Source organism: Manduca sexta, unplaced genomic scaffold, assembly GCF_014839805.1.
Source record: "Manduca sexta isolate Smith_Timp_Sample1 unplaced genomic scaffold, JHU_Msex_v1.0 HiC_scaffold_1822, whole genome shotgun sequence".
Taxonomy (NCBI): Eukaryota; Metazoa; Arthropoda; class Insecta; order Lepidoptera; family Sphingidae; genus Manduca; species Manduca sexta.
Genome location: NW_023592725.1, coordinates 377 through 14,088, shown reverse-complemented (window position 1 = coordinate 14,088; position 13,712 = coordinate 377). Strand labels below are relative to the sequence as shown.

Below are 13,712 nucleotides of genomic sequence, written 5' to 3'. Positions count from 1 at the left end.
AGGTATAACGGAATACTAAATGCACCACAGCAGTTATATTTAATGCAATTGTGTCGCCTTATGGTTCAGACAGCCTGGGATAATTGTATCGACCAGCGAGAGGACCCTATTCTGCCTACCTTTAGGACCAATTTGCTGTGCCTGCCTACCTTTAGGACCAATTTGCTGTGCCTGCCTACCTTTAGGAATAATTTGCTGTGCCTAAGTAAAATTGAGGTCACTAAATAATATAGATTTTGACTTAGCAACTTAGGGCCAGCAATGGGAACCTGGGTGCTACAGGCAAAAACATCAGCGGCATTTTTTTACGTCAGAAGAAATGCTGGGCATGTTACCTTTGACTGCATCAAGTTATATAGTTTTTTGTCGTCATCCTTGGCCCAGACGCCTATTCTGGTATCTGAAACCTGTTGGGGTACTGAAATGCCCCTGTTTAGCAACTGCAGGAGCCTGGAGGAAAGTAAAGAGAGGCTATCTGGGGAAGGAAAGTGTGGGGGAAATAAAACGAACCTTCTTAAGATGAGTGGAAGGGAGAAGACTATGAAATGTCCGCGCGGTCTCATAGGCCACAATGTGTAGTTACAACCATGAGGTATACACACTGGACTGTGTGGCTAGGGCTGCGACAAATGAAGCTCCGTACATCAGCGTGTATTCGGTATGAAGACTGAGCGCGAATTACCAGGAGAAGCGGGAGGGGTAGGATTATTGTGTAAAAATCACACAATATTTTTATTTAAACCAACCTTCGCGATATAATACTGGCAGGTTTTCCTCTATATTTTTTTGTTTTCATTTATTCATTTATTAGGTCATGCATAATGTTAGTTGTCTAACCAGGTAATCAGCTCACACGTTGCTATGTCATCCATATCGTGGTAACGAAGCGGTGTGAAAATGTTTACCTTTGCTATTATTATAAATCTAATTTGTTTGTTTGAACGCGCTAATCTCAAGAACTACTGAGCAGATTTTATTCTTTTAATCACTAATAGGTAGCTACATTACCCCGAGTGTTATGTTTATATATGGGTTTTATCCTGGGAACATATTTATCCAGGAAAACCTTTTAACGCGAGGAGCCGCAAAAACTAGTTTTATATAAAGAAAAGGCAAGTAAGTATGATACCACTATTTTGGATACTTTTTTTGATAGAGCCGTACTATCATTATCAGCAGTAGCTTCAAAATCATCATTATTATCATCATCTGCAGTATGTCTCTCTTCAGTCGGCTCCTCATTACTGAGGATTCTGATCCCGTCCAAGGTCATTCAGCAGTCTCTCCACGAGGCACTTCTTCGGCTAGGTGCACCGCTATGCTCATTGGCATGTTGAGGGTTGGCACACACACACAAATATCACGCCTTTACACCCGAAGGATTTGACAGGTGCCTGCACATACGGGGGCGGCCCGGGTATTTTGTACTTATTTTCCACTTTTCAAATATACGTCCAACGCTGGGCCTGATATGGGATCTCCATTATAGAATTAGTGCCCCTCTGTTACCACGCTGTAAGTACATATCCAACATGGATAAGGTCACATTGATTACATATTTATCTTAAGGCCCTTCCCGAGCAAACGGCCTTAAGTATTCTTTCCATACATTTACATGAGTTATAGGCGGGAACATGTAAAGATTTACAAATAATTTAAAAATAAAAAGAAATTAGGTCTATTATAATTATTTGAACTAGCAAACTATTTGTTTTTTAATTGTTTAATAGTGTTGGTTGCAAATTAAAATGATATTGTATACTTTAAGAGGATATGCATAGGAGCTACAATTTTAGTGGGTATATCATTATTAAATTAATCAAACAATATCCGCATTTTTTAAAAAATAATAGCCAAAGTAAAGATAACATATTGTAGAAATACTAGGTAATTTTTATATTCGCTAAAAATTTCGAAAAGATAGCTTCTAAAAATACGGCTAGCGTGCCATTTTGCTGACGTTAACGCATTATTCCATGATCTATCATGCTGGATTGTCTTAACAAAGTATTGCCGATAGGTTTCGTACGATCACTGAGATTACCGAAGGCTCAAAGATTTCGCTTCATTTCCTTAATGCCGTTCCCTTTAGTTGTCTGTATGTCTTACTGGTGGTACGTCTCTTATATGTGAAAGTCTGCCTGGGTAAGCAACACCGCAATATTTACTTCTGACGCTAAGCAGCAGTGTGTAGTCACTGTTGTGTTCCGGTTTGAAGGCCATTGTAGCCAGTGTAACTACTACATATAATAAGACTTAACATCTCATGTCTCAGGACGGCGAGCACAGTGGAATACTAAATAACACTTTGTAATTTAAGGTTTTTGATGGTGGTTCTTCTGTTTATGGGCGGTCGTATCGCTTACTATCAGGCGAACGGCACGCTGGTCTCATCATTCAAAGAAATAAACAAAAAAAGAAAATGTTTTGTATGAGTGATGCTGAGAACTTAAAAACAAATATACTTAAAAAAAATTAGCTAATGAGTCATTTTGTTCGAAAATTTTAATTCACCAAATACTTTTTGAATGTTAAGTATAATAATACCAACCCCGTGTTTGTTTTTATTTTTTTACACAAAAATACAATAATTAAACAACAATAGCTTCAATCAAATCACAGAGGTTTATACCTAAAGCTAATAAGAGTTTACAACAGTAACGATATGTACGTTTGTATATTATAGGTGCTTAGTATAATATACAAAAACTGTAATAATTACTTCCTAATGACCTACTAATGATAATAGTATATTATACTACTAATCATTTAGTAGTATAATATACTACTAAATCCTCTTCTACTAAGAGAGTTTAGACCTTCTCTAAATTGCATGTCGCGGGTTGCCACACACAGACATTTTGAATATCAATAATGAATACACGCAGCGCATTTTAAATTCTAAATAAATTGAATGGAATTAATTATTCGTTTAATTAATGTTATCTTACTGATACTATAATTGCGAAAGTTTGTGAAGATGTTTGAATGTTTGTCAGAAATAAACGCAGATATTACTCAACGGATTTGGATGAAATTTCGTGCACAATAAGATTATGTTCTGGACTAACATTTACTATATATTTTTTATTGTTTTGAACGGGGTATAATGATAGCAGTCCCATAGACTCCCCATCAAACGGCCTTGGGCATTCCATACATTTTGATGCATGAATTATAGGGAATTTAGTAATTTTAGCATATTTACTAAAAATTTATCTAAAAATAAATATTAGGCATTAAAATTAAACTATTGTTCGGATTTTATCGCGGTTTTAATATTTTAGTTTTCTCCCGTTTCGAAGACTTGCAGCCTTCGTGGTCACGGGAGAACAAACATAATCATTGTAAATATTAGGTTTTTCTTTGAAAATTTTATTATACTAAAAATGATTTTTATTAAATTGTCTGCTTAACAGTGTTGGTTAGAAAATAGAGTAATGTGTACTTTAGAAGGAAATGCATGGAATTAACAACTTTAGTGGCATTTTTATTGTGATATAAATGACACGATCCACGATATAAAAAAATAACTATCAAAGTTAAGATATATTATAGTAATATGATGTTTTATTTGTTTTATGTTTTATAAATTTCCAGCAGCTTCTATATCCGCTCGCGGTTTTGCTTGGGGAGAACTTGAAGGATAACATCGACTTTCATGTGGACGGAGCCGCGAACACAAAAAACGTAAATCAATCAAATATTTTTAACCGAGTTCAAAAAAGGAGGTTCTCAATTCGACTGTATTTTTTTTAAGTTTTGTTTTAAGCAACATAAGTACATGAACAAATTTACGATAACTAAAATTTTTAATTAGTCACCAACTCCTAAATTGGTAACCAGTGTATGTATATGTAATGTTTAAATATTTTTTGTTTTTTTGTGATTTTTGGACGCGGTATTCGTCAAAAAGTTTTTTATTTATATGAAGAGGAGCTCTGATGTTAATTATAATAGATGTAAATATAATGTATGACATATTTTTTTAAAGGTTATCTAGCTTCATACTGTGCATCTTTAGAATGTATTGCTTTTCCTAGAATTCTGTCAGACCGAATCAAGGTGCCGCCGCGTCAGTTTATTATTAAGCGTAAAATTTTCAAAATGATTTGGGTTATATTTTTAATAAATTTTGCGTTAGTCAATGGGGTTTTATCGAGTGATTTATACGAATTAGATTTGATCCATTTCAATGATTTTCATGCGAGGTGAGTTTATTTTTAGTAGATTTTTGGATCAGGTGATAGATTCGAAATTAATTTCAGACCAAATAAATAGAATGCAAATGAACAAAATTTATTCTTACCGGAATTACCAGGTATTATTTCTGGTATTTTTAATTTGTTTATTTTTGAAGTTATACTTCATTTGGCGTGTTAAAAAATTATGAGAGTAAATTTTGAAATGCGCGCACAAACCGTCACGAAAAACCTACACTATGAAATTAACTAGTCATTAGTTAAATTATTGCATTATTATTTAATATGTAATAAGTGTACAAATAAATTAATAACAAATACAAATTATCATTAAAGTACGAAAAAAAATATTTTATGATATTTAAATAAAATTTATTTAATTTTTCTTTCAATGTATTAAATAACTTTTTTTTTAATTATAAGTGTCTTTTCTTTATATACATAGAATAACGCGAAGGCAAAAATTTTTTAGAAAGATTTTTTCTTGTTATTCCAAAGAAGTTCTTACGTGCGTACATAAGTATACACACAGTTTTTTATTATATAATGTAAATAACGTTTATCTAATTGATAAATCGGTTTTACTAAATTTTGTGAGTTCGATTGTCTAGCAGGAAGTAAAACTGCCGCCGTAGAGGTCACAGGTTTGATCTCAAACTCAGAATACTATTTTTTTTGTATACTCGAGTGCGGTAACCTATTCGATTTGATAGTATAAATCATCGCCTATAAACATTAACAAAAACAAATCATTGGAAAATTAGAAAATATACTTTTACATTATAAATCTTCAAAACGGAGCGGAACCCTTGAGAAACAATGGTTTCATGTTTATTAATATTCATAATAGGTTATATAAGTAATAAATTAGTTCAATGATTTACTAAAATTGGGATTCAGTGAATGCTAAGGCTACTTCAAGATTAAGGAAATTTTATGATTTTTTTATCTTATTTACTTATAATATATTTAGTATGTTATTATAAGCCTGCGTTGACGCAAAAAGCAAGCAAATATTACACCGTTTTTATTCTATCCAAACTGGCCTAGTTAGGTTAGGTTAGGTTAGAATTAATTTTACTATTAATGCAGTCAAACTTCTCAGGTTTGAAGAAACCTCCAAAGAATCTCCAATTTGTCACACGAACGATACACTATGTCTCGGCGGATTCCCTCGTCTTTACCACGTAATTACCCAACTGAAGAGAGAGAAACCTGATGCACTACTCCTGAATGCAGGAGACAGCTTCCAGGGCACCTACTGGTACACATTCTTTAAATGGAATGTCCTGCAGGAGTTCATGAATTTGTTGCCTCACGATGCTCATGTAAGTCCTTAAATATATAATTTTACTTGGAATTCTATTTTCATTCTGGTACGGCATATTAGTATATAAGTTGAGTAACTTGGTGGAGTAAATGGGATAAATAGAGATGTGTTTGTGATTTTTACGTAAGTGGATAGACTGAATGGTTATTTAAAAAAGGAATGAAGTTTTAGAGTAATATTTATCAATCGGATATAGCATGCGAATTAATTTGAATTCAAATCTGTTGTCCGTAGACCTCATTCTTTGCATACCTTTTTACCCCATCTTATGTATAGTACGATACAGTTGAAGATAATTTTAACATGGTCTCTACGAGTATATTATATTGCCTATGAAGGACATATATACAACGGTTGCTACAATTATGCCGGCTCACGTAATTGGATGGATTGGCTTCATATTTTATGCGACTTAGGCACGTTTTCATCAGGTTTTAAATCAAAAATAAACCGGTGATGTAACATAAATTGATTGCTATTGGCAATAAATTTCCAGCGACCTATATTTACAAATTAAAAAATAACAAATTTTGAATATTTAGAATCGTAAATTAGTTGACTGTTATAGAAACCAATAATAATTTTATTTGTTTTATTCAAATAGTTCTAAGATTATAAAGAGTGGACATTGGGAAGATTGTCATACAAACATTTTGAGCTTATGTGATGGTTACTCAATGTACTGCGAAATAGCAAAACATCAATGTAAAATACTTCATATTGTTTCCATATCATGATTTGCATGTTTTTAATGCGAATATTAGCATTTTTTCTGTAAATATGTAATTTCTGTAGTAATGTCTCAGGACGCTGTGACATCTTATCATACGGACATTTCAAATAAGACAGCGACTTATTAATTAGTTTAATAACTTTTGGAGTAAAAATTTGGATCGATGTGTGGTCTATAACTAACCATGTAGTTTAGTGTCTTTTGTTTTATTTAATTTAAATTAATAATACCTATTATTAACAAAACTGGAAATAAGTTTGCTAAGAATGCATCAAATGACTTAGCAACAACCATTAAATATCGTAAAAAGACAAAAAAAGAACTAAAATGTATGAATATGACTATATCCTTTATTTTTACACTTAGTACTTCGGTTAGGTTAACAAATCCATATTTTTGATACGGTAAAGTCGACCCACTGCACCTGATGGTAAGTGGTTTGTAATGCCGACTGATTAGAGTTGATTACTCCGCGGCAATCGACACGATTGTGCCGGCCTGTTGGAACCGGATATACACAGGCTGAATCCGAAACGCGACAATCTTACGTGAGCCATTATGGCGGGTTTTAACACCTTGTGTACGGTGATCGCTATCTGGGCGGATATAAAATATGTCGTACTACCAGCAAAAATTATATATTTGTTTCTAGTTTTGGTGTTATACTGAAGAATCCTGGTATTCCACTCACACCTAGCTTTGTATCTTAAGAGCCATGATTTGGGACTTTTAGTTGTTTTTTTTATAATTGTTTAAATTAGAAACCAGCTTTGAATAGACCATAAGAATTTTGAAGATCATGTTCTTTAAATTTCTAGGCTATTGGAAACCACGATTTTGATGATGGTCCAATGGGATTAGCTGGTTACATATCAGCCTTAAATGCTCCAGTCCTTGCTGCAAACATGGATACCACTTTCGAGCCTGTTCTAGAAGGATTGTACCACCCTTCCACAATAGTTAAGAGGAAAGGCAGGAAGATTGGGATTATTGGATTGATTACCACCGATACTGAGGTACTTGAGAACTACTTCTTTACTTTTTTATTCTTGTTTGGTAAAGTGATCTGACTCTACCTGATGTGTGAAGTGAAGTTTAAGAAAAATATCGATTCGTATGCGACGTTGTAGCATTTAATATTTGATTTAAAATCTAAAATACTTTATTAATAATTTTACTGCAGTCTTTGGAAATAAAAATGTCCCAGTCTAAAAGCGGCAATAGCCTATTTGGGAGTGTAACGGAATGTCAAGGCGAATGTCTGCGGGTCAAAACCCAAGGGCACGCACTTCTGACTTTTCTAAAGTTATATGCGTATTTTTGTGAATTATTTACTTTAACGGTGAAGTAAGACATCGAGAGGAAACCTGTCAGTAGTAGAGAAGGCCCGTGCCTAGCATTAAGACGGTATATAATACAGGGCTGATATTATTTATATAGTATTAAGTTTAAAACCACCTTAAATATTCTAATTTAAAAACCAAAATGAATATGCACAAAGATAATGACAATTTGTTTCGAATCCTCATTGGGTAAGCCTTTGCTAATTCCATATGTTAAAATGCCTTTTACGCCTGCGCCGTGTAGAGATAGATATTCGTGTATTTTTACATCATATTCCTCGAATTTAAATAAAAAAACAAAACTTATAAAATTCAAATTAGTTTGGTTTAAAATGCATCAATTTGTTTAACTAATAATAAAACCTGGTCTTCGATGCACCGGTCCAGCGTGCATTTTCACAATGAGTCTGAAGGTCATTTAGATAACATTTAGGTAATAGTATAATGATTCATGAATCGAAATTTGCTAATATTTTATTCGGCGACATTTAAGGAAAAGGTCGAATTAGTTTTATGCGTTGCACTGGTGATATTTTGTTTTATAATATAATAAATTATAAAATTTAGGACCATATTAGTAGTTTAAAGAAATGTCATTGTATTTTTTTACAGCTATTTTCCAACGTTGGTAATGTAAAGTTCCTGGACCCTAGAACGAGTCTAAAGCGAGAATTACGTGTGCTTAATGGAGAAGGGGTAGACATTATCATAGTGTTATCTCATTGTGGATACGACACTGATGTGTGAGTGAAAATAGATTTTATTTTCTTCTGTTTATATTTCCTTATTGAAGGCACTTTATTTTATAAGTTTATTTAGTTTTCCTTCCATTCTCTTATGAATATTATATAAATTTATTATTATTTATACTTAGTTCATGCTTACATTTCTTTTTATTGCTTTGAATGACGAGACGAGCTTGCCGGTCGGCTAATGGAAAGGTACGACCGCCCATGAACAGTAGAAATACCATTCAACACCTTAAATTACATAGTATTGTTTGGTATTCCACTGCGCTCGGCATCTTGAGACAAGATATATTAAGTCTTATTATGTCTAGTAGTTACACTGGCTACAATGCCCTTTAAACCGGAACAGAACAGTGACTAAACTCTGCTGCTTGGCGGTAGAAATAGACATTGTGGTAGTACCTACCCAGGTGGACTCTCACATATGAGAGGCTAACACCAATTAACTTAGATTTCTGTATTGTACTAGTGTCGTTGCTTTTTTTCTTGTTTTCTTAATAAGTATTTGTAAGTAGTCCATTGCATGAACATGACATTTTCCCTGGTTTGTTCTTATGTTCGTGTTTAATAATAATTTCAGGCTTTTAGCTCGTGAGTTTGGTAAGGATGTTGACGTCATTGTCGGAGGACACTCTCATAGAGAAGAGAAATCGCCACAACCCTATCCTGTTGTTATTGAGAGTGATGCCAACAAAAATCATAAGGTAACTTCTTACTTTTAAAGCTAAGATGTTTGTTTATAGTGACTGCATAGTAGTAAAAGTTATACTGGATTCCACTACAATAATTAGTTATTTCATGTTTTTGTTGTTGACCACTTTTGGAGGAATTGTTTAAGTGATTCTTGTTATCATCTAGCAGTTATATCAAATGAGCTTATCGATTGACACCTATTTGAAGTTTTTAATTCGTTTAGCTACTTATGTGGCTGTAGTTTAGCATTATTTAGGTAATCCCGATTCGTTGTCTCTAAAGAAATTAATATTTTTATACATATTATAAAACAACGTTGCCTTTTCTGTCTGTCTGTATGTTATCTTCTTTCTCAAAATCTACTTAACGGATTTTTATGAAATTTGATATGGAGATAGCTTAAGACTTTGGAAAGTTTACCGGCTTTCTATCCCGGGAAAATATATAGCGGGACTTTTATCCCGGAAAACTCGTTCACGAGGAATAAACGGCGAGCAAAAGCTAGTTTTATTAATATTTTTATCCAAAAGAAAATTTTACAAATGTTTCTTGCTTCAGGTCTTGGTGGTGCAAGCTTCAGCGTTTAGCAAATACGTTGGGAATGTTACAGTTTATTTGGATAGCGAAGGCCATTACGTCAACTGGGATGGAGAAATGATCTACCTTAACCAATCGATTCCAGAAGGTACTTTTAAGATTATAGAGTATATAGACTGATAGGAAAAAAAACCTGTTTTGAGGGTGCCACGTGTGATTTTTAGCTAACTTAACATTGACAGTATAAAAATAGATTTATATTTTATCACACTAGGTTTTTTATTTTCTTGGTCAGGCTTTAAAATTATGCTATTTTAAATAATTGCATCATGTTCGTTTTTGGAACATAAAATTAACGGGATTTTTGTTATATGGTGGAAAATTTAAAACATGAAATAGTTATTTTATGTTGCAAGTGCGTTTAACTTTAAAACAAAATAAAATAAGGTTGATGTTCCTTATAAATATGTGAAAATAAATTTAAGGTTTTTTTAACATTATCACATTATCTGGTTTCGATTTATTCCCGACGTTATTTCAATTATATTAAGGAAGGATCATCTTTCCGTGTAAACAAGATCTTGTAAATTAAAGTATAATCTAGCACTGAAGTTGCTGAATAATTTCGCAAATGTCAAAGCTGAGTGCACATTGGTACCAGTCTAGGAGACCAGAAACGAATAAATCATATTTTTTTTATTTCAGATACTGGAATTAAAGAATTGCTGAGGCCATACGCGGAGTTTGTACATTTGGCACAACTGACTCCGATAGGAGAGTCGATGACTCCCTTGTCTCATGAGGATTGCTCGCGTGGAGAATGCACGCTTGGCAACCTGATGACTGACGCTTTAAATGCAGTTGTGAGTAATTAATACTGATATTTTTAGATTGACTTGGTGGCGTAGTTAGGTTGTGTGTTCCTCATTGCTCTAAGGTCCCGTGTTTGAATACCGGGTCGGGCAAAGTGATATTATTCTGCTCATTATCGGCTCGGAGTTCGAAATTTTGCCCAATAAAGCCACAAGCTCGCCTCATCACATGGGACGGAACACACATTGCGCAAATTGGGTATTGTGGTTGCATCTCTGCTTACCCCTTCGAGGGTTAAAGGGTGATGTGTGTTTGTGTTTATTTTCTATAAAGTGACCGGTGCGCAGTTAGCTCATAGCGGCCATATTTAAAAGTTTTTTTTCAATTATTGTCATGTCTTTATCTAGTGCTTAATGCTTAATATGTACCTCTTACAACAAATATTAAAAAAAAACTAACGTGTATGAAATCTTTGGATGTTTGTTAGCAGTAAACGCGGTAACCTCTATTAAAGCCACACGGATAGACCATGTTCTACATTAACACATAGGCTAATTTTATCCTGGTAATTTGCTCCCGTGGGAAATAATTTAATTGATAGATTATGAAAATAGATGGCGCTGGTGTCCTATAGATGGAGCTATACATCGCTACAGCCATAGGGACTATTATAGCGGAAAATGCCTTTTACGTAGGCGATGCCGTGAATAACCCATAGCATTTATTAACTAATTAAAAAGGCAATTATAATTTGTAACACTTCTGCCTACCTTATTAACACACGTCGTTAACTTCAATTGTTCGAATTTCAGGCCAAACATGCTGTTCAAACAAGCCTTGACTACATAGCATTCGCACAGCAAAGCTATTTACCATCATCTTTACCTGACGGCAGTGAGTATTTTTATAAGTCTATAAAATACCACGCAAATCCTGCTACCACAACTTATTGCCTTTTACGCCATCTGGTGTTACTATTGGGTATTACATTGAAATAAAATATTTTTCGGATTTTATCGCGTTTTGACCCTAACCGTAGAATTAATTAAGTGCAAATTTCCAACAAAATATTATGCCCTTATGCCACTATTACTACTCTAAGATTCGACGCAGCGGCAACATCACATTTCCAGTCAGAAATACATTCACGCACACATACCATATTTACACTAAACTTCAAAGGGATAAAAAAAAAGTAAAACTAGGATTATTGGCGAAAATGTTTTTTATTTGTGGTTAATTTTTGGCACAATGTTAAGAAGGTAAAGACGAGGATATAGTTTCATTTATTAAGGCAATGTAAAAATCACTGTGTATAGAGACCAATATGTTTAAGGATCCTTTTGTGGTTGAGCAACTCACACTTACCCAGGGGCCTTATTTTAGCCTTAGCCTTATGTTCATTATATTCGTGAAATTAGAATGGATTTTTTTATTAACATTTTGGTATTATTTATTTAAATGCAATTTTAATGTATTTTTTGTATAAACAAACATTATCCATGTTTATATACAACATTACTTTATGTTTAGGAAAAAACCTAAACCTAAATAGACTGTAGTCTGTATCTCAGTTTTAATAATCATAAACGCGACGCAGGGCGTTACGTGCTCCTTGCGCACTGTAATACCGTGTGGAATAGAGAATAAGGTCTGTTTTGTTTTGCAGTTATAACTCACGGTGAGCTGATCGAATTGCTGCCCTATTACGACCAGATAGAGACTTTTAACGTGCAAGGGAAGACGATTATCGACGCCCTCGAATGGGGTGTAAGGGACGCACAGTTCTACAATGAATTCCAAATACCTTTGCTGTTACAAGTGTCTGGTATGTAGACTGTTCCAACTATTATAGAATACAATGATTAATTCCTAACATATTGGGTATAGTCAAGATTTAGAGTAGATAAGCTGTTAATTTTTTGTACAGATAAGTATATTTCAATGTTATGAAACTGAGAGTAGGTGAAGTTGCTAAGGAACTTTCTGTAGTATTCCCCCGGAATAAAGATGAAGTTACATCAGGTATGCTTAATGCGGAATAGTATATTCTGTTTGCTATATAAGGCGGTGTACGTTAGAAAATTATAAAATTTCAAAATCCTTGAATCCAATCCATTAAATAGTACTTAATTTGAAATTTACAAAGATACCTACCCAGATGGAGAGTATACGAGAGACCTATGTTATCATGTTCAATCTCTTCCCAGCAGTGGCGAATGTTGAAATTTTCAGAAAGGAAACCTGACACAACATATAAGTGCTATGAATGCGGTTTGTATACCGTTCTAATAATAATTCGATTCTACATAACAGAAATACGGCAGGCATCGGCTTATATGGATACTTCGCAACTGCTTTCCAGATTTCCTTTATCCTTCGTCAGTCTTTGGAAGTCGCTGCTGCCATCCCTGATTTCCATTAATAATTCATTATTTTTGCAGGTCTAAAAGTACAATACAACATCACAAACCCGGAAGGTAAACGTGTGACATCAGTAAGAGTTGGTAAAGACAATGTTCCTCTGAAACGCAAGAAGTATTACCAAGTGACTGCACCTGGATTCTTGGCGGATGGCGGTGATGGTTATTCAGTACGTGTTAGAATTATAGTCTTTTATTTAGATCAGATCACTTCGTACTTGGTAACGTACACTGACAGTAGTAAAACTTGGTTCATAAGCAGGGGCGGCTCGTGAAATTTTTTGATGGGGGTTCACAAAAAAATAATTGAAAAACTAGAGCTTACTATTTATTTTATTTGTATTTAGCCGAATTTCGATTAAAAGAATCTTCTTTTCACACTGTTTAATAAAAGATATACTGTATTGTTCCATTTTAACACAAAATATCGCGCACAAACTATTTTTTAATACTTATTTAAAAAAAAAACTGCGAATTAACTGACGAAGTCGACGAGCTTGCTTGAAGTTGTTTGTATACATAAGAACGACAACTGCGCATAAGTAGCATATTCCCTCGGCGCGCGCACGGCTGGCTGAACAACTGAGTGACGCGTGAGCGGCGCTCCAGATTACGCTAATTTCTCATACGATATCTTTTGTTTCACGCGTCAGCCCGAGTCGATTTCTCTCTTTCGCACTCATTGAATACAGTACTAAGAGTCGTACTAAACTTCGTTTCATAGGAGCACAATCGCTGGCGCTCCACTCGTTACAAATTGACGCTACATGTACCTATATAGGTAATATAATAGACTTTTTTATAGGCATAGTAAAATATAAAGAATGTAATGTAAGGATTTTATGTATTATAAATATATATAAATTATTACATTAGCTAAGTAATAAGT

The 13,712-nt window shown here is 34.0% G+C and overlaps 1 protein-coding gene across 1 annotated transcript; it reads left to right on the top strand.

The window, feature by feature from the left end:
- Nucleotides 1–4,026: 4,026 nt before the first annotated feature.
- LOC115449830 (apyrase) lies at nucleotides 4,027–12,993 on the top strand (the record flags this gene model as incomplete). The annotated part of the gene is given in 10 exon segments (XM_037445583.1): nucleotides 4,027–4,211; nucleotides 5,308–5,530; nucleotides 7,084–7,281; nucleotides 8,221–8,351; nucleotides 8,938–9,061; nucleotides 9,609–9,735; nucleotides 10,293–10,450; nucleotides 11,213–11,294; nucleotides 12,070–12,228; nucleotides 12,845–12,993. Coding segments are annotated over 10 exon segments (1,455 nt in total), but the record flags the coding sequence as incomplete, so codon positions are not given.
- Nucleotides 12,994–13,712: the final 719 nt, after the last annotated feature.